Source organism: Leptosomus discolor, chromosome 25 (assembly GCF_034619465.1).
Source record: "Leptosomus discolor isolate bLepDis1 chromosome 25, bLepDis1.hap2, whole genome shotgun sequence".
NCBI classification, from domain to species: domain Eukaryota; kingdom Metazoa; phylum Chordata; class Aves; order Leptosomiformes; family Leptosomidae; genus Leptosomus; species Leptosomus discolor.
In genome coordinates, this window is record NC_141415.1 from 3122874 (window position 1) to 3144226 (window position 21353).

A 21353-nucleotide genomic window follows, 5' to 3' on the forward strand; every position below is an offset into this window, starting at 1 on the left:
TCGTACTACACAGGTCTGGATACACACAGGAGAATGGGGAGAGCAGCTAGGAGCAGGCTGGAGACACGGCCAGAGCTACCATCAGCTCTAACCATGAACTTTTACACTGGTGACACCCACTGCCATGTCAGCCACCACACAGTACAATGAGTCCCCCCAAACACCAACGGTGGCCCACCAGCCGAAGGTGGTGACTCAGGGGCAGGCAGACCTGTTCCCCCCTCCCCCTGCAAACCCACTGAAGAGGCATTTCACAGCCTTCAGCTTGCGCCAGCATCACGAGGTGATGAGGGCCAGATCCCTCCAGAAGGATCCGTCCCTTTTTCCAGCCTCCTGCCCCTGGGAGGAGAAGCTCAGCAGCTGGAAAGGCTGCTCCAGGGAGGGTGTTCCTGTACTGCCAGGAGCTGGTGGCACTCAGCTGGGACCGAGCAGCCCTACACGGGAAGGCGGGAGGCTGGGCACTGCCATCCCCGGGGCTGGATTTGAAGCTGCGGGCAGGAGGCTGGAGAACCTGGAGACATCCCTGTGCACAGTGCTGGCATGTGAGGGGGCTCCATGGAGAGCCTGGAAACAAGTCACTCAGCGCCACCACCTAGCACAGCATCGCCAGGGCACGCCGCTGCTCTCCAAGCTTGACATTTCCCCAGGAATAACGACCACCGCTCCTCCGCTCCCCTTTCCTGGCCAAATCTGGCGCAAAGAGGTGTCCAGCTGCCCAAGAGCCCCCGGGCAGCCTGGGGTGCTGGAGCAAAGAGGCTTCTCTGGCCAGGTGGCACCCTTTGGGCCTCCAGGGACCATTTGCCGGCTAGCAGGGCTGCTCCGCAAATATTTATTGAGGCGGGTGCATGCAAGCACCCTCCCTCCCGCACCCTTCTTGGGTAACCCGCCCCATGGTGGTCCAAGCCCACCTTCTGCTCTTGGTGCTGGAAGCTGCCAGCCCAGGTAGGAGGCTCTGTTAAACAATGCTAATAAATACTTTATTAACCAACACATTAAAATACTCCTAAGATTGTCCCATCTTTCCGTATCCCTTCGATAGCAGCTCACAGCTCGAGGATCCCAGAGGAAGCTTGGAGAGCTCACGCAGCAGCACCAGCTTCATGGCCAGCAGTACCTCCCGGTAGCCGAGGTGGCTTCTTCTGCCGCAGCGGGACAGCCGGGTGGCCTCCAGCGCCACGTCCCCCAGCAGCCGGGGGCTGCCCAGCCAGGCAAGAGCAGTAGCTGCCAGGCAGGAGGCTCCAGTGGACCCCATCTGCAGGGAGAGCAACCATCAGAGCCTCAGCTCAGCCATCCGAGGGGTGGCACAGCTCGAGGGGGTGCGTGCAGGCACAGGTCGGGCTGAGCTCCCCCAGCCCCACCCACCATTTAAGTCAAAAACTTCCAGATTCAGCTAACACATGAGTGTTAGGGTTTGGATATGCAGATGACCAAGCTGAGCCTGGGAAGCAGGTGGCTGCATCCAAGCCCCGTCAGGACATACCTGGTTTAGGAGCTTGTGGATGTAGGTGGAATAAGCCACCTTCTTCTTCTGCCTGCGGGGACGGAGGCAGAGGACGCTCTTCCAGGCACACCCGGCTGCTGCCTTCCTCCTCGGGAGAGCAGAGGGGTCAGGCTCCATCGCTGCTACCCGGACACAGCCCCAACGCCTCTGCCAAGGGAGAGCAAAGCCACCTTCACAACCACTCCTCCACCTCACTCCGCAGTTATTTCCCAGGGTATTTGCAAGTGTTTAATTAGCATTATGCAAATTAGGCACTTGCAACAACCCCCCCCAAAATATTCAGCATTTTGCATAAAACAAGACCAGAAAATGTCCCCCCATGGGGCCAAATACACCAGAAAAATGAAGCACAATACTGTAGGGTATTATTTTTTGCCCCAGCTCACCCCCAGGAGCTCCCCCAGCCCTGTCCTTCCCCAGGAGCAGGCAGAGCCCTGCCTATAACCAGGGGGGAATCATTGCTTTCAGCTGGGGGCTGGGGGCTGTGACCCAGTAGGACCCACCGGGCTGCGGGACTGGGGACCAGGACAGGGACGACCACGCCGCCTCGCACCCACACCCCACCAGCTCCAACACCCAAACCAGCAATTCTTGCCCCAAATGCTCTTTTGAGTGAGGCTTGGCCTGCTCCCAGGTTCCCCCCTGCCCTTGTTGCCCTAATTAGTATTATTAATCTAATTAGTCTGGACCTCGGGGCAGCCGGGTGTTCCCGTGGGATTTTTTTTTGCGTGGTTTTATTTCGTATTTATTTTGGGGGGGGGTTCTGGGGGTGCTGTAGATGCTGGAGTGAGCAGGGATGCTGGAGGCAGGATCTGGCCCTGCATGGTGGGGCCCTGGGCTGGATGTCTTTTGGGTGCAGGATCTGGCCCTGCCCAGTGGGGTCCCGGGGTGGGGTCCCCTGGGTGCAGGATCTGACCCTGCCCAAGTGGGACCCTGGGATGGGGAGGGTCCCCAGGTGCAGGATCTGGCCCTGCCCACTGGGATCCTGGGCTGGGGGTTCCCCTGGGTGCAGGATCTGGCCCTACACTTTGGGGTCGTGGGGTGGGGGGTCCCCTGGGTTCAGGATCCGGCCCTGCCCACTGGGATCCTGAGGTGGGTGGGTGTCCCCTGGGTGCGGGATCTGGCCCTACTTCTCCTGGGACCCTGATGTGGGGGGGGTTCCCCTGGGTTCAGGACCTGGCCCTGCACTTTGGGGTCTTGGGGTGGGGGTTTCCCTGGGTGCAGGATCTCGCCCTAACTCTCCTGGAAGCCTGATGGGGGGGGGGGGGGGATCCCCTGGGTGCAGGATCTGGCCCAGCCCAGTGGCACCCTATGGTGGGGGGTCTCCTGGTGGGGGGTCTCTGGGTGCAGGACCATGTTCTGCAGCGCAAGGCGTTGGGGAGCAGCAAAAGGGGGGGGGGGGCAACGGGTACAGGATGTGGCCCCATCCTGAGGGGGCTGAGTGTGCGTTGGGGGGGGGTGTGTGGGGGTGTGTCCCGGGATGTTGGGGTGGGGGTGCTCGGGTGCAGCCCCTGCAGCCCTGTGAGGAGGAGCGGGGGGGGAAGGTGCAGGACACCCCCGCCGCAGCACCCTGGGGTGGAGCTTTCCCCTGGGTGCAGGATGCGGACCCAACACCCCCCCCCCCCCACCCCCCCCCCCCCAAGCTTCACCCCAGGGCTGGTGGGGTCCCCTCGCTGCAGTGTGCCCCTCTCACCGGCAGGGGGCGCCCTTGCTCCCTCCTTCCCGCGCTGGGCGAGGGGCGGGGCCGCTGGGACACGCCCTCCGCGCGCCGGCAGGGGGCGCCGCCCGGTGCCCGCCTCGCGCCCGCCGGCCCCGCCTCACCGCAGGTGAGGCGGGGCCCGGCGGGCGCGAGGCGGGCACCCCCCCCCCCCCTCCCCCTTTCCCCTTTTCCCGCCCATGGGGAGCGGCGGGGCAGCGCGAGCCCGAGTGTCCCCGTCGCCGCCATGGCGGAGCAGGAGAGCCTGGAGTTCGGCAAAGCGGACTTCGTGCTGATGGACGCCGTCACCATGGCCGAGTTCATGGCTAACCTCCGCCTGCGGTGAGCGCTGAGGGGCGGGGGGGGGGGGTTGGGGAACGGGTCGGCGTGAGGAGTGGGAAGGGCGGGGGAAACACCACACGCACCCCCCCACCCCCGCCGCCTCAGGGAGTGTGGAGGGGGTTGTGGGGTCTCGTTTTCCCGCTTCTTCCCCCCGCCCCCCCCCCCCCCCCCCCCCCCCTCCGCTATCCCGCCCTCAGTTTGGGAGGTGGGGAGGGGGGTGCGCTGTGCCGGTTGAGTGAGCTGAACCGGCCCCCTCAGCCTGCCCTGGTGACCCAGCTCCCCAGCGGAGCAAAACCAGGGGGATTTTCTCTGAAATGGGGATACAGGTGAGGCTGACGGGGGGGCCAGGGTGCTGGTAGGGAGCACCGGGCTCTGCATTTGGGTCCGGGGTGGGGGAGCTTTCTGTCATCCCTTTGGAAAACCTCTCTCCCTGCTTCAGTCCCCACCTCACGCCTCCCCTCGAGCAGGTATCTCGCCTGTGCTGACACGCGTGAAAAGTTGAGGCGGAAAAAAGCCGGCAATAAAAGTCACCAAGTCCAAGGTTGCTCTGAGCGTTACAACCCTTCACCGGTGCAGATTCGCTGTGTTAGCATTTTGTGATCTTTATGGTTTTATTTCCCTTCTAGGCTTCGGGAAGGTCTGCATTGCTCATCCCTGTTTGTGAAGTACAACTAAATCCTGAGCAGCACTGATAGAGAGGACAGCCGGTGGGGACCCTAAGTCTGCGGCTGTCTTTCACTTTCCATTATAAAAGATTCATGTGAGCTCTTCCTGATAAACTCTTATGCCCCTGCTTGTGCAAGGATTTGATAATCACCAAAGCGAAGCCTTTGGGATAAAAATGGGACTTATTGGCTGTCCCTCCGTCTGTCCTGTCCCCCCCCCAGTTTCGCTCGGGCTTTACTGACTGTTCCTCTCCTGCCACTTGCATTCTGGAGGTGGTTGAAATCAGTGACTTGTCAGGCCCGTGCAGTTGTTGGACACACCTGAGGGTGGCTCTGGGAATAGGCAAGGGAAGAGAGGTGGGCTAAGCTTCCTCAGCTGGCATACAACTACTGAGGAAGGAGAAAATTTTCAGGCAATTGTGGTGTCTGCTCTGGATGAAATCTGTAGATTTTGAGGTCTGGTGCATCAGTCGCCGAGTGCGAAGGAATCTGTGCCGCACAACTGGATGCTGGGGTGTACCTGTCTTCAGTGGTGCTGCGAGGTGGGGGCTCAGATCCTGGCAGTGAGAGATACAATAATAACAACCGATGTATTTGATACTATTTTTTCTTTTATATTTTGGATTTCTATTTGGGTAGAGAGGGCAGTTGTGTTGAAATACTGAGAAAAACATAATGTGAACAGTTTAGCTTTGAACATGAGGAAATGTCAGATTTAAATAAATTTTGCAGGGCCTCTAAAAGCTTAAATTTGTTTCTCGTTTGTGCACGCTGTGACACTCTAATTGTATGACAAAGGGCTTACAAACAAAGTCATTGTAATTAGCAGGAAACTTGCATGTAACAGTTTGTTCTTGGGGTTTTTATTTTTTGGTTAGTGTGTACTAGAAATCTAAATGAAGTATTTGAAGTGGATTGTGAGGTAACTTAAAGATCAACGTAGCATGTTGGTTGTGTTTAGGAATCAAATTAGTTGAGAGGCAGACTGCTAATTTTGTATGAAAAAGGATGAGCAGAACGGGTGCCATTCTGAATCCTTACATTTGATATTTTTTCTGTCCTCCTGCGTGCTGATAGTGCCTAAGGATATTGTCTGGGCATCCCTGCCATGTCTAACACACCCTCAGGTGTCCCTTTAATTCTGGTGGCTTGGTCACTGGTGCTCAAAACCAGGCTTTTCCTTGTGACACCGATTCAAACTCCAGCTTCTTTGCACACGAGAACACGCGCGTTACTTTGGCCGTAATCTACAGTTTGCAGCAGAGTTCTGCCTGCGCTGCAGGGTTGGCTTGTGTCCGCTGCGGGCAGCATAGCCCTTTATCAAAAACCAGTTTAATACTGTTAATATTTCCAACCTTGGTGCTGTCATCCACTGACTTCAGGCGTGTCTGCACTGGGACATTTGGGAAATGTGGCTTTTCAGTAGAATCGCTGAACTCTGCTGAGCCCTGTTTGATGCTGCAGGTAGAGCCGTGGCCCTGGCCTGCTGACCCAGCTCCACTGCTGGTGTTACAGTTCTTGAGCAACACGTGCTTCTCTTATTTTTACTGCTTTGGAGACGGTAATTAACTCTTGCTGCTAAAGTGTGTCAGACCCAAATTACAGCTGAGATTCTGACCTGTTCAAGGGTTGATTATGTCACGTTGCGTCTTGTCACGTTGCGTAAATGGCACGAGTCGCTTTCGTGCCCGTCATGCGCAGGACAGAATGGAGAAATTGTCACTTCTCCGTCACTAACTTCAAGTGCCGGGCTCGTTCGGTTTACACTTGGATGGGCTCCACCCTGTTCCATAAATCCAGCTTTCTGCCGGCGCTATTTTTGTTCAGGGTCACTGGCTGACCCAAGACGGGTTGTGCTGGATTTAGTTCCCAAGTGAGCCCAGATGTGGGTGGAACTGAAATCATACCAGTTTCGGTGCATGTGAGGATATTTCCCCAAGGATTTCTCTAGTGGGAAAAAGAGAAACGGTGAAGTTGCACTTTTCAGTACTTCAGTATGTGAATTTAGTAGCGTTGCCCTGGCCTGGACTAGTGTGGCTGGTTCGTTTGTCGATGTGGGCACCTGCCTGGGTAGGTGGGTGGATGCCACGTGAAGTTGGCCCCTCGTTTCCCAGTCCCTGCGCTTCGTGCCCTGCTGTTTGTAGGTTTATTAGTGATTCAGCGAGGGTTCATTAGTGATTCAGCGAGGGTATCACAGTGGTTTTTCATGGCCATGTCTTACGGCTGCTTAATAAACTGGCCATTTCACTTGGACGCTCAAGCAGTCACTGTGTCTTACCCATTAATTTAAATAAAAGTCATCTGGTCCTTGAATTCCTTAGTTCTGAGTGCGCTTCTTACCAGTGTCTGGTTGTGATTCTTAGTCATCAGAGTAATTAAAAAAAAAAAAAAAAAGGGCAGGAGTATTGGAACAATTAGTGTGGACTGTAGCTTTGTTTCTTTCTCAAAGACCTCCAAAGCTTTAACAGGTAATTGTTCCTTAAGTGGTCGTGAGTGTGAGTTAGAACAAACAGCAGCATCTGAGCAGTTGGCCCTTCAGCAGACTTTGGCCTTTAATTAGTTTAATCAGTTTTCTGTTGACCTTTATGGGCAGGTTGATTACTGCAGTATTAGCTGGCATTTCAATTCCTATCGGAGGACATAAGATTAATTGAAAGACTCCTTAAAACAGGGAATCTCTTTAATGTCAAGCAGCTCTCGGGCCCTCTCACTGGCACTCAAGGGCAGTATTTAGCTGTTCTCCCAGTGTCACCCGCCTGTAATGTGAGGGAGATCATCCGGCTCTGGACTTGTTCAAACACCTTCTTTGCGGCGGGTGGTTTTGCCTTTACGTGGCTGTGACTGTTCCACAGCAGGTGGGGCGAGGCGGTGCTTGGGCCAAGGGAGCAGTGCCCTTGCAGGAGCTGCTAACGTTCTGCAGAAGTTGTGGTGGAGAGGAAACTGGCGGTGTGAACTTCTGAGTAAGAGAAACCCAAAACTGTGCATCACCTTGGTTTTCATCACACCATAATGAAAATGTCAAGTGATAAAAGTTATCATTTTTAATTTACTTCCTTGTAAGGAAGAGGGAGAGAGGGTTATTTTTCGCAAGTATGAAATATTCTACTTTAGATATGACTTCTTGTATTATCCTGCCAAGATCACTCATTGTACTGTCCTGTACAACTAGCACTTACCTTGATAAAGAAATCAAAGCGCAGAGCTTTAAAAATGGGAACTGGCATGCAAAGAAGTAGCCTGATTTCTTGAATTATCTGTTCTGCAGTCTTAGTGATAACTTCAGGCATAACTTCAGACTAACTTCTCCTCACAAGGTCTCGAATGCTTTGCGGGAGGTTAAGATGGGATCTCCTCTGCGCCAGGCGATGAGATGATGTGGGGGCCTGACTGTGGATAAACCCAACGCCTCTGAATCACGGCTGAGGGCTGTAAGTGCAAAGCCACATTGAAATGCAGCCGAAAAGTAGACAATGATGTATCGCAGCGGCAGGGCAGCGTTTGGGGTAGTCCCGCAGGAGCTGCGTGCTCAAGGTCTTTCTGTTCTCGCGTCTAATCCATGAGCAGGTGCTACTTGTCTCATCTTTTCCTGATTTCTAGCGGGTTGCTCATTTTTCATAAGCATTGTGCAAATCCCCTCCTGGGAACGCAGCAGATCTTTATTGTGGTTATTGCAGAATTCCAGGATGCAGGAAAGGAAGACTGAAAGCCCCTGGTAAGGTGAAATGATCGTAACATTAATTTTGGGTGGTTTTCCTCCCTTTTTTAACTAGTTCCAGCATGAAATCCGATGTGGAAGGCTGTACTTGCTGCTTGGATAGTTCTTGGTCGTGCCAGCCTGCCTGAGCCTGAAGATGCCTTGTGAAGAACCACAGTTTAATAGTCTTTGTAGATTTTTCCCTGCACACGTTGTGATTTCTGACCTCTTAAAGCAGCACTTACTAAAAACATGGTTCTGCATTCAGTTAAAAATATGCAAAAGCGTTTTTTCTACTGTTCCTCAATTATTTCTTGCAGTGCAAACCCCAGTATTTCGAACCTATACTGAATTAAGGCAACAGTTCTAAATTCACATTTATTGCAGATACTTTTGAAAGACAGGTAATATTTGTTATGATTAATAATATTTTTGGTATGAAGAGTCTCTAAAGAAGATCCGATTCTCCTCTGAGAATTTTCTGTAAGTGTTTGCTGTGCAGGCAAGAGTGAGGCGTAGGCTGTGGTCCTGTAAAAAGGTTGTAGCAAACTGAAACAGGGAATTGGGCTTTAAATGCGGCAGAGGGGTATCTTGAAGGGATTTTCTCGAGACAGTTGTGTGTAGGTTATACCTTTTGGACCTCTCTCAAAAAAAAGAAAGACATAATTTTCTTCCAGATGATGTAGTGGGTTGAGTCCTAGTTATCTGTCAGTCTTAAAATAATCTGGTTTGTGTTTTGAATGATGCTGGTGTGAGTAGCTGTTGGCCTTTTGGGTTTACAGCAGCTCCTGTGGAGGCATTTTGGATACAAGAAGCTGAAGATGATGGTGAAAATGTGTAAACTTCATAATTGCCCAAGTGACCTGGGAAGAGGCAGTAATGCAGTTGTTAGCAACCCCTTTTAGCAGGTGATATAAAGGGGCATTTCTTTGTGTGTAAGTACACAGATATTCACTCATCCTCCAGTTCTGAAGGGCTAAACTCTTGTTCTGCTGTTTACTATCCTCTAGATCTGGAAACAGGTATTTTCCTTTTACCTGTCCTCAACAGGTCTGCCAGAACATGCACAAATTCTGGAGTTGACCAAACACTTTAATTTGTTCCCATCTTCAGGGGATCAGAGTCTCCATAAGTCCATTAGGAACAATTCTTTCTCTGCAGGGATGTGGATCATCGATAGCACTGGATTCTTCATCTGGATAGCATCCTTTCTGCTCTTCCCTTGACTTAATCTTACTTAAAGTGCTGGAGCACTGGGTGCTGTCTATATTGTGTTGATGTTTTTACACTGGCTTTTTCATCTTTCCCTCGCCATCTTAAACATTCATATTTTTGGTTGAAGTTGTGGTGGGAGAGGTTTGGCTTCACACTAGGCACTAAAGTATCTTTAATCCTGGCAGAGGAAATATTATGCAGATGCTTGGTTTCATTTGTGCTTTTGGTAATGAAATATTCATGGAGAATGAACAAGCTTTTCATGCCTTTAAGCCATTTAAATTTCCTCGTTTTAAATAGATATGAATATTTGAATTGTTCACGTGTTGAATTAAAAAGGTGCTGGGAAGAGCCTGCTTTCTTCCCAGAGAGGGGTACTGCCACCGTGGATGCTGCAGGACCCTCCTCACTGCTGCTGGGATGGTTGGCAGTTAAGTCTAGTCAGCTCTTCCCGGCTTCTCCAGAATTGCTCAGCTTGCAGAGAGCTGCCTTGTGTCAGAATTGGGAATGAATGGAATGAAAATTCCCCTTAGTCCATCAAAATTTGACTGATGAGCTTGAACAGGGTCCAGCTTCATCTTCATAGATGGAAAAGGCCATTGGTCTCACTTGAAAAGCAAATCCTAACTAAAGGAGCAAAAGAGGGATCGGGGCCAGCTTTCCAATTTCTGCAGGGACTTACAGTTCAGCTACGGAGACTGAGAGCTGCTGAGGTGGGCTCAGTGTTCCCTGACAGCGGTCGTATGAGACAAGCGCCGACTGAGACCATGCCCCACGTGGAATTTGTTTTGCCTCCGCATGTGCTGAATTTATATAGTTTCACCAAATCTTTTGCCCATCTGTCCTCCCCTGACTTACGAATACCTTCTTTTTTCAGAGTGACATTTTACAGCAATCTTTTTATAGCAGTGTGGGTGAGGTAGTGTTTAATAATTTTAGCACATGGGTGTTGAATAATGTACGAGGTCAGATTTATGAATGAGATTAGTCTGTCAGGGTACCTTACAGTTCTGAGTTCTTACGCTGGCCATGCTGTGCACCAGACCTGCTGGTCCTGGCTCACCAGCTGACGCCAAGCCAAGCTGCATTTACGGTACTTGTCAGAGCGTAGATAACAACATTTAATTGCAGGTAGGGAGCTAGCAGCAACCTGGGGAGGGACATTCATGTCACATGGTGTCAGGTGTGAGGAAAATCTCTACAGCGTGAGTTTTGTACCCAGAACTGTTGTGCATTAGCTCAATAGGAGACTTTCCTTAGTGTGTCTCTCTTTCGATATTGTTTTTCTGCTGTTTACACAGAGTATATCTACAGAAAGTCAGCTGGTAATTTAGGAATTCCTCAGCAGCATTTTTGCTTTCATCCTTGTCTCCCCTCTGCAATTATTTTGTAGATTCTGCTGAAGTAATATGGGTCCTGAAGACCCTCGGAGTGGGCAGTGCATCTGTTTGTGACACTGCAAAGCAGAATCCTGTTCTTGTTTTTGACTACCCCATGTTTGAGATGGCTTGTGTAACCTGCATCCTCTTAACTAAAGTAACTTATCATCACCTTCTGCATTTCACTAGCTAAAGGTTGACTTTTAAGATCTGCCAAATTCTTGCCGTAAATATTAGCTAACATTTCCAATGAGTCTCATGGTCTCCTTTAGTCAAGAGTCCTTTGTATTGACTTCTGTTCAGAAATCTGCCTCTCTAGGGGGTTGTACTGCTCTGCCGCTCCACCGACCCCATTGCATTTCTTTCAGGCTGAGCAAGTTTTACACTACCTTAACATTTCCCCTCAGCCATATTTACTCAAATTCCTTTTAGAGGCGCAGGTCTCGCTAGATGTTTGACTGTTACACCATCACCCTCCTTTCTCTGTCCCTGGGTCATGATTGCATCTTTTTGTGGAATGAAGAAATTCTGAGAGGAGGGAGGAGAAAGCAGTTGTCTGAACCGCAGGTTTGCCTGTGGGGGTTAAGGGAGCTGTGTGTCCCTCGGTAGCAAATGCTTATTTCCGGTTCTCAGAAGCAGAAATACAGTTTCTAGAAGATTTATGTTCCTGTCAGGGCTTTTTGGGTAGATCGGATGAGATCTCGGCTCACGCTGCTGATGTCATGTACTGATGTTAACAGACCAGGAGGAGAAGTAAGCTTTCCTTGTGGTACTTCCAAATGCTAAAAGAACAGTTTGGATATGAGCCTGTTCTGTCTTTGGGGGTGAAAAAAGGGCCATTAGATAAATTTAACCTGTTGGAAAGACTTTTTTTTCCCTTCAAATCTAAACAAACTGTTCCTCAGATAACCTCTTATCTCTTGCTAGGAATGAGGTTTTTCTTGTTCCCAGGATTTGTAACAGCCAGTATTCTTCTCACCTGGTCTGTGTGGGGCCCAGCTGCTGCAAGCTGACAGGGACATCGGGCGGGTTCTGTTTGTGAGTAGTGGTTTAGATAGACCCCAGATAAGGTACTATCAGAGCCCAGCAATGCGAAGCTGAGGTAGGAGGAGGGGGACATCCTGTTAAGACCTTCTAAGTAAAAGTCGTTAATGATAAGCCGGAGGACCCACCGTAATTGCAGGGCTGTACATCTTCTCAGGCTCAGCAGTAGAAGTGTGACTAGTGCTGGGACGTAACAAGTCTGTTCTTGCTTTAACTCTTAATGCTGATTGTACTTTCCCTTCTGCCCCCCTACCCCCTAATTTCAGGGCATTTTTCTGTGCAGACTTTAAATTTTCTCCTTGACAGTGTTGGAATATTTGTGTCTCGCCATGGTTGTGTTCTGTCCTATTTACCTGTCTGCAGAAGCATTTTTCAGCCCACGTTTCCTGGCTGCTGTGATGCTGCTAGCCATCCCTCCTCGCTTTAGGAGTTGGCAGTGGCCTGCCCTGTTGCTGCCATTTGTCTGCTTCGACCTGCCAGCCTTGAGATACGTGAAACTTCGGAGAACAGGTAGGGTGTGACTGTTGGGCTGGTCTGATCCAGGGCATTCTTTCCAGAACAGTGTACTGTTGGGTGAAAATATGGCATTAAACCAGTTAATGTGGTCCCTAGACAGCCACTCACCTGCTGTGATGTCATTTCTCATCCTTGGATGTCTCTTGCTGTACTGCAGGGTGCCAGTTGTTGATTCTCGCTGTCCCTCCGAGAAGTGTTGTCCCCCCTGACCCTTCCTCCTCTTACAGACTGCCTGGCTACATTTATGTAATCGCAATATCCTCTTGGTCATCCTTGGTGACTTCTCTCCTCTTGCCTTTGGTACCTTTTTCTTACAGATGGACACCTCTGCCCAGCTTTCCCCCTGGCTGAAGCGTCTGTTCACGTGCCTTCAGCTCTCCCAACAGCGGAGATGTCTTTGATCTCGGTGGGATCTTCCCAGCCTTGCCCAGTGAGTCGGCTGGAGTTCCCTTGGGCTGGAGCAAGTGAGCTCTTCTGGGCAGCAATTCACTTGTTCTGCCTGCACCGTCTGACCCGGTCCTTTCTAGGCCTTTGCATTCAAAGTCAAACCTTATTATTTCCCCCACAGGAGATTAGGGCCAAGCCTGAGCTCTAAGCAGAGCTCAGTCTCTTCGCACTGATTGCTGTGCTCGGTTCTTGTCTTACGCCTGGGCAAACACCCCTTTCCCACATACGCTTGTTCAAAGTGTGTCTACAGAGATTGTTTTTGCTTTGTGTTTTATCTGCTTCACCTGTCTCTTTACCCCTTTCCTGTTGGACCTCAGAAACACAGCTTATCTCCTTCCAATGTTTACCAGTTTCTCCCACAGCACTGATCTGTTAACATGCCCGTTTGAGAACTTTCTGACAAGCATTCGTGTACTTTTCCCTCGGTTGCTCCTTTTGGCCTGGAAGAAACACTGTATATATTTCAACAACTCCTCCATAGATGTCTAATTTATGAAGCCTACACAAAGTTTGTCGTGGTAGGAGGTTTGGTATGCTATAACCCTGATTATCGTGTTGATCTGTTCAAGTCATTTCCTGGTTCCATGCTGGATCTGTGCCTGTTGGAGTTCGTGTTCTCTTGGGTCTGGATGGAGCCCGGCCCAATGCTATCCTGTCTGAGGTTGTTCAGGTAGAGAATAATTTGCTTATAATATGATCTGTTCCCATTTAAGGTTGATGCAACTTCATGTGGGAAGCCTGAAGGCTCGCTGGGAAACATCTTCCTGGGAAACAGAAACCTGAGCAGACCTGTGGCAGGGCCATGTGCAGTACAGGGTACGCGGTGTGCTGCAGGAGGCGAATGTTTGGTTTAGGGTGGTGTGTCTGACTCCATCTCCAAACGTAACGGCTGAAGTCTGTGTTTTTGTGCTTGCCCCGGCACATGTGCAATGTCGCGTGTTTCTGTAGGTCAAGCCAACTTACGCAGTGTTTCACTGGAATTTCTGATGACCTTTGAGTGACTCTTCTTATTACGGGGCTCCTGATGAACAGGTTTGAGGTCTTGTTCTGATGGACATCACTACCCCTCAACGAATGATACTTTGGGGCTCCAGCTGACACTTTCTGAAAAGGTTCCCTTTTCATATCTGGCTTCCATTATAAGCATCAGACTGGTCAGTGCCTTCGTCATTGTACTGGGTTTTATTTATGGTGCCCGGGACAAACTCGCAGTAGGGAAACTAAAAGGGGCTCGAGCGATTTACTGCATCGCTCTGTCCAGGAAGCAAAACAGCCAAGGAGTAATGAGAACCCATATTTTAACAGCTTACTGGATGGCAGCAAAGGCTGTCTCACGATGAATAGCGAAGAAAAACAAACTAAAACAAAAAAATTCTCTTTTCCCACTGTATGAACAGCACGGCTTTCTTCCGGGAGAGCTCTTCTGTATATATTGAAGTGGTAAAATCTGAGTGTCGGCCTGTAAAAACTCCGGTGGTTGTAAAAGCCTTTACATCACGGTTATCAAGAGCACAATGAAGCTTTCATGTGGATAGACATCTTTTAGATGTTTGCAGTAAAACTTTTGCTTTTATTCATATTACTAAACTCCCAACTAAATAAGTTATTTTGTTTACAAGAATGAGTGAGAAAGTGAGATTCACCTTCAAAGGATAAATCCAGATACCAGTGTTTGAAGGCCTCTCTTCCCATGTGCCGTTTATAAAGCAACTGGGTATCGAGTTTATAAACTTACGAGGCTAGAAATAGTGCCTTCCACTTCTTAATACCAGCTCCTTTGGCGTTTTGTTCCTTCTTGATCCTGGGTGTCAGGACCAGGGGAACGAATGAAAGAAGACTCAAAGAGCTGTAAGTATAATCTAGCTCTCCAGAAAAATCCCAGAATCCCAGACCTTGTGCACTGGGAGCCTTTAAGTGAACTTGCTTAGAAAAATTGTTGCCCCTGCATACCGCGGAGAATATTCTCTCTTTTGTTTGCTTCTCCAACTATTGGAAAGATGCCGTGCTGCTTTTCCCTTTGCTTGCAGGGACAGAAGTACCCCAGTATTCTTTTAAAGCTGGATGTAAACAGCTCCTTGGAACAGTAGCTATTAAACTTTGTTTGAAAAGTGCTTAGCAATGACAAAAAAAATGTTATTTCCGAAAGGATTTCTGTAGCACGGAGAGTTTTTTTCACAAATGAAAGTCCAAATTTACCACAAAAATGTCCCTGTAACCTCTTATAATTCAAAACATATTGCTTGCTTTTCAAAAGCACAGGCAAATTACCAGGGAGACTTTCTAAAATAAGACCGAGGGTTAGATGTATAACTTTGTGGACAATGCTTCTTGATAATAAAGCGTTTCCTTCTTTGAGTTTCATCTGTGTCGCAGTCAGAAAGTAACTTTGCTTTCTGTGGTGTATGTACTGACCTGTTTTAGGTGAAGGGAACGCTGACGACATTTATATATGCCTGCAGGCGTCGGCCCATAAAGGGGAGAATATTCGTTTCCCTTTTTTTTTTTTTTTTTTCCTGTTAAAAGTAGCATTTATGTCTCTAGCAAAACAAACAATAGAAATCTTGTCTTTGTTTGTTCTAAGCTTGTTTTTTGGGCTGTGCTGCATCCTGGCTTTCAAGGATGCAGACATTCCTAAGCTAGACATCTCCAGTCTCTGGCAGCTAATTCTCTGAATCTTTATTAGTTGTACTGAACTTAAACCCCTTTGAGGAAACGCCAAGAAAAAGTAGATACGTGTAAACCTTTTTAAACCTTGTATAGAACTGCACAAGCCAGACTTGATGGGACACTGACAGCAAGTTGAACAATTTTGAAATAATTGGGAATGTTTTGCTTAATTTTTCTGATCAGTTGATAGAGAACATGTTTTCTGTCAAGGGCTTATATTTTTGGAGACTTCACGGGGGGGGAGGGCTGCTTGTTGTCAAAATGAGCCTTGTTTTTAACTGTTTTAACTTTTGGCTGCCTTCTTTCTTCGTAGATACTGTCAGTCCGTTCCTGCGGGTAGTGGAGGAGAGGCTGGTGCCAGTCAGTCACCCCGAGCGCCTGAAGCAGTGGGGGTTGTGGGGTTTGGATGCCGAGCGCTCCTGCCCTGAGGAGCAGAGGCGTGCTAGGCTTCCAGCGGGCAGGCCGAAGTGTGAAAGCCAGGAAAGCGTGATGGGGAACACTCATCTTTTAAAAGGTGCTGTGTGTGTCATCCCCCATCATGCAGGAAACAAGTAACCATGTAAATCTCAATGTTTTCATTTACTTAAAGAATGCCTGATTGTTGTTTTCCTGCTTTTCTGTTGGGTTTCTGGATCTTTGATCCTCTCATCGAGGAGCCAAGGTGGCACCTGCTGCTCGCTGTACGAAGGAACAATTGAAGCAGCTGGCTTAGAGCAAGTACATCTTCACTGTTTCCATGACTTCTCTGAGGTGATGACGTTGTTTTGGGGCCCTGGTCACACACCATAGGCTATGCATGATTAACTTCAGAGACCAGCCCAGATTTGTGGCTACTGATTTTGGAGAGAAAACTTTAGTCGATCTTGGACTCCTCTTGGGAGGTTTTTTCCATAGTTGATTCGTAACTGACGGTTTGGCTGCTTTGCTGGGAGGCTGTTTACTGAAGTTAGTGAGTAGACCCTGCACAGATAGACAGAGCAGTGATTTCACTTGTTTTGTTGTACAGACTAGCTTGGGAGCAGTAAAAATGTAGCAAAATTGTAGTCAAATTGGGTCATAATCTTTTAAAACGTTACACTCCATTTGATTCACACAGTAAACTTAGTGAATTTTGAAGACATTTTGTAGCGCCTTGACTACATTAAAGGAAATATTTGCTGGGGTTACATTTACTGATGTACACTGTTTGAACCAAGATAAATTGCAGGATGGAACAAATTAACAGGTTCTTGCAGAACCTGGTCAGTAGCTCTGGTTTGTGTTGTACTAGGGGTGTGGGAACGCTTTGCAGAGCTCAAACATTCAAATAGGCTGGATCAGTGTTGTGGGTTATTTTTATCAAGACGCTTTTCCTGCCTTTTTGGAGGCTCCTCCATACCTGTACGTTGGTTATGTGTCAGAGATCTTGTGCTAGTAGTAATTCCCACACCACTTGCACATCCTTTGTGCAGTGCCAAAGTATTTTTCACCTCAAGTGCCAAATTCTCGGCTGTCTTGATGAGCATGGTAAGCCCCATAACCAATCTGGGAAAGCTTTCAGGGGAAAAAAACCACCCACCCTCTAACCTTTCATATGTAGATGTATTGGCTTGTCTTAGCCCAAAACAGTTTAAGATAAAGGAGCAGCCTCTGTTTATCTTAACGAGGCATTGGATGTAGAAGCTGATAGCACTAATGGCCAGATCCCAAGTAATTTGTTGTGTAACAGCGTGTAGGAGGGTTGTGCAGTTGTGCCCACGTCTGGGCATCGCTGTGCCCACGTGGGTAGTGGGAGCCTTTGATATTCTCATCTTATCCTTCTCCGAGTAAGAGAGTGCAATGGATACTTTTGCAAACTGGAAATTCCTATCACTGCAGACAGCAATTCCGTTGTAGTTTTGACCTGGATTTTGGTACTCATAACACTCCAGCGCTACGTGTGCCAAATAGTCCCTTTTTTTTTTAGTGTGGGAGGAAATGACATGAGCGAACATTCTATCCCGTATCAGGTACAAACCATCCATCTGTCAGTGAGGACACTCACTGAGTGGGAGTGGGAGTGAGCCGCGCTGACAAATGCAACCGTTCCCTGATTTTGTTTTCTGCTTTCTGACATTCAAGCCTTTGGGATATGTTGTGGTTGCTTTCAAACTTCTCTTTACAGTGATGAAAGCTAAAACCCTCTTTTAATAAGGGTGAGGATGGTTGTATTCATTTTACTCTAGGAGGACGTACTTTAAGAAAAACAATAGTTATCATGAGACCCGTGGAATAAATCACAAGTGCCAGTGGTGACTATTATTTCTGAGTCTGTAATCTTGCCTTGTGGTTACCTCCCTGCTCAGTGCTGCTGTCACTGCCACCGAGCCCTTGGGTTGTCCGATATTAACTTGTATTGGCTTGTCCTGCCATAGAGTTGCCGCGCCAAGGATTTTTGCCTTTGAAATGACGTCTTTCACTCTGAGTGGAAGAGCAGAGTAGTTTTCAGTCTCCAGAAATTCTGTGTGAACACGGAGAAGGTATTGGCAGCAGAAGGATTTTGTGGAGGAGGTAATGTCAGAATTCACTTTCACAGGAACTTTAATGTGATGCAAGAACTGAGGGCTTTTGGTGGGGATATTTCTGCCCTTAGGTGCTCTCAGGTGCTGGTGCTAATGCCTGGGAACTAATTTGGCTGAGAAAGGATCTGTTGCTTCTCTGCTCAGGATCCCCCAAGAGTCTTCCAGGATGGGAACCAGTGGCAGAAGGTGATACTGGAGGTCCTGGGACTCCTGCTCACTCAGGGTGACAGACCTCCTTCCTCCCTTACCCCTTCCGCAGCGCTCGATTCCCACCATCTGCTCACTGACCACCCCTGCTCCAGCCTGCCCCATCAGAGAGCTCGTAGGTGTCGACTGAAATGTTCTTTTCTGAGTGTATTTGTGTTAAGTTTTTCTCTCTGGCACAGTTACCTTACATGTCAGCTGTCAGAAATGTTCTTAAGGGCCTTGCTGTTTAGCCAGCACTTGACCCTCTGGAGCCGCAGGAGCACTGCTTGTGTTACCCTGGTGCAAGGCCTTGCTTTGCTGGTGCGTTCTGTAATTTTGCACTCTGTTAATAATTTTCTGGGGCTTCTGGATCCCACTGGAGCGTTTGTCACACTTTTGCTTTTAGATTTGACATTGGCAGAGTGTAACTAGCCATTCTTCATGTGGCTTGGATTTTTAGTGCTAGATTTGCCCTGAATTACATCATCAAGAAGAAGTTGAACTAGTAGTAATAAATCACCTCCCTATTAAGCAGATAGCATCTACTTGTCTTGGTTTGACTTGCTTTCTTACCAAGTGTATTTTGGGATCATATGAAGGCTGATTTATTAGGTCATACTTGTGAAGATAGTATATGAGAGAGTTCCTCTGTTTCCAGATATAACTGTCCTGTGATCTTAATCAACATTTGCTTTAAAATTGTCCAGCTGGCAACTCCCTGACAAATTTGGCCGACACCAGTGTAAATGGGGAGGTGGCTTTTTTTGTTATGGACTTAGTTCCTTCTTTCCTATCTACAGGTGTGACTGTGCTGGGAGAGCGGTTTGGGATTTGCTCCAAAGATGACTCATATCTGCCAGATCCACATATAGCAAAAATAGGATGTGCCATTACAGTGCGTGTTATTTAGGCTACTTAATATTTTGTTCAGTAGTCACTGAACTGTAACTGGTAGCTTTGTCTGTGAGCTTGCTTTTTCTTCCCCCATTTGTCCACCGAAAGACAAACATACCCCAGGTGAAGTTGGAGTGTGTCTCCATTCATGGTTTTGCTGCTAACCGGTCCTCCCATCTGCCTTGATTTTTATCACTGAGAGCGGGAATTGCCCAAGGCCATCTTTCAGAAAGCAGAAACTGCCCTTGACTGGTTTCTGCAGACCTCGGTCTCCTGCTGGCGGCAGCCTGTGGGAGTATTGGTGGTTAATTAGTGTGAGCCCCACCAGTCCCGGTTTTTAATTTCCTAGATAGTCCCTGGGTCATCTCCATCTCAGTGGTAGTTTTGCTGTTGCAAAACTACAGTTGCAGCAAGGACCTGGGTTTACATTGGTGAACTGCCGGGTAGTTGCATTTCTCAGGGGCTGTGCAGATCTTGAAGCTGGTGGGATGGGGCATGAGAGAACTGGGGGAAGACACTTTTAATCTGGAAACAGTGCTGTGCAGATTTCCCAAAGAGCGAGCAGCTGTCTGGTCAGGTACAGAGGATAACACCCAGCTACTGGCATTGTGATCTCTTCAGAGAGCATCAGCTACTGAGACACCCAGAAGGAAGGTAAAAGTTCCTAACGCCTCAGCCAAAGCAAGACCTTCCTGCCACAAAGTTCATCCCTGGTAGCAGCGGCTGCAGCTGGGTCTTGTGTGGCAGTTCTCAAATACTGATGTGATGAACCTGAACACACAACTGGAATAGAAATTAAAAAGGCTTGTAATTTCAGATCTTTATCTGTTCAAGACACTCTTCCCTATTCTTTTCCATTCCCCAGCATTTTGTTGGTAATATCTTTGTCCTCTGCCCTGTTTTGTCCTTTATAAACAGTTTGGAGCAGTTGTATTGGTGTTTAAAAGAATTGCTTTTGAAATTAACGAGAAGGTTAAATGGGAGGCAATTGTCTCCACTTGTGGATTAAATGAGCGAAGCTAAACAGTAGGGCCTAAATACAACTGTGAGCTATTTATTTCCAGGATGAAATTAGGATGCTTCTTTTGGGGTCTGTAATTTACAGAATTACTTCCTAATATTTATGGATATTACTTCCTAAAAGGAGATTGTTATCAATGCCTTAGTGCTCCCTCAGGGCTTCAACGACAGGGTGACCTGTAGGAAACCTAGATGGATTCGTTTGTCTCAATTTAAATTCCTTCTGTTAAAATGGGAATAACTCTTTGGATAGGGAAATGTTTTTAGCAGGATCCTGTCTGCTCAGTGGTGGTCCAGCTTCACTGGATTCAGGCTGGTTGTGTCATGGGGCGGGAGGGTGCTTTTCAGCCCTGTGATTATTCGATATACTCCACCCTTGAAAGCTCCCACTCCTTTTGCTGCTTTTCCCTCTGTGGCTGGCACAGACAAACGTTACGCCAGAGCGTCGGCATGGCCTGCGGTTGCATAACGTGGGTTAACCAGCTTTAGCAAAACAGTCGTCTTGGACAGATGTTGCAGTGAAGCAATGATTAATCGGGGAAAAATTTTAACAACCCTAAATGGCAGTAAATTTATTTTGGCAGGTGGAGACTGAGCAAGTCGTTGCTGCCATGTAGTGAAGTGTTACTCTGAAGAGTTAGAATCCCATTTTATCTGCCATAACCCGTTCTCATGCTGTCTCCTGCCTCAGACTTTTACCGGAGCAAGAGCTTCAGTACTGAAATCTCCTGTTTACAGATATCTGTCGAGTATGTTTGCTATCCATGTGAGAACGTGGAATGACATTTTTTCAGACCATCACTGAACACAGGAAGTACCATTGCTTCTTGCTTCAGAGAACGCAGTGCTTATCCGTAAGGAATGAAATATCCTTCTGAACTGACATCATGACAGCTATAGCTTTATTCTAAAGTTTGTCTTTTCAAGACGTATGAACTGTCATTGCAAACAACACTGAGTGTCTTCTGTGGGACTGTACGGGATGAAGTGATGGATTAGCCTGCCAGGCTGAATTTTTTGAAAATTCTTGTAATAATCCTTCTGAAGGTGAAAAAGTAACTGGGTTCATCTGAGAGATTTCTTTAATAGTGTCCTGAATTAAGACTGGAGCTTTTTAGGTTTAGTGAGACAGTAACTCCCATTTAAAAGAGCCTTGAGAAGCAAGTGGTAAGGGAGAATTGGTTATTCTGATAATTTTAGCAACGTTCAAGATGTGAATTATTTTTGATTCAAAAGGTCCGAATCTCAGCAGCTCTGCTGTTGTATTTTATTTCGAACAGGGGTTTAGTTTGGACTTCAGGACGAAGTTGCGGGCATTTCTCTTTTTGGCCAGCAAGTTATTGTTGGTGAATCCATAAATTTCATGGAAGTTTGTTTATTTCACTGAGGCTCTGTTCAGGGCAGAAAGCACTTACCTGAACCTAGATTTTATATGCTCTAGAGAACTTTCAGCCTCTCTCTGACTGTAGCGATTAGGTAGGAGGACTAAAAATGACTGTGGACTGTTGATATAATGTTGTTATTGCCCGAGATGCAAGATGTATGCA

At 48.1% G+C, this 21353-nt stretch overlaps 1 protein-coding gene across 1 annotated transcript in view; it reads left to right on the top strand.

Annotated features, from left to right (window-relative positions):
• The first annotated feature begins 3444 nt into the window (after positions 1–3444).
• MYO1D (myosin ID) overlaps positions 3445–21353 on the top strand; it is a 165000-nt gene continuing 147091 nt past the window's right edge. The window contains exon 1 of the mRNA XM_086477799.1: positions 3445–3539. Coding sequence (XP_086333925.1) covers positions 3445–3539 — 95 coding nt within the window. The remainder of the gene's footprint in view (positions 3540–21353) is intronic.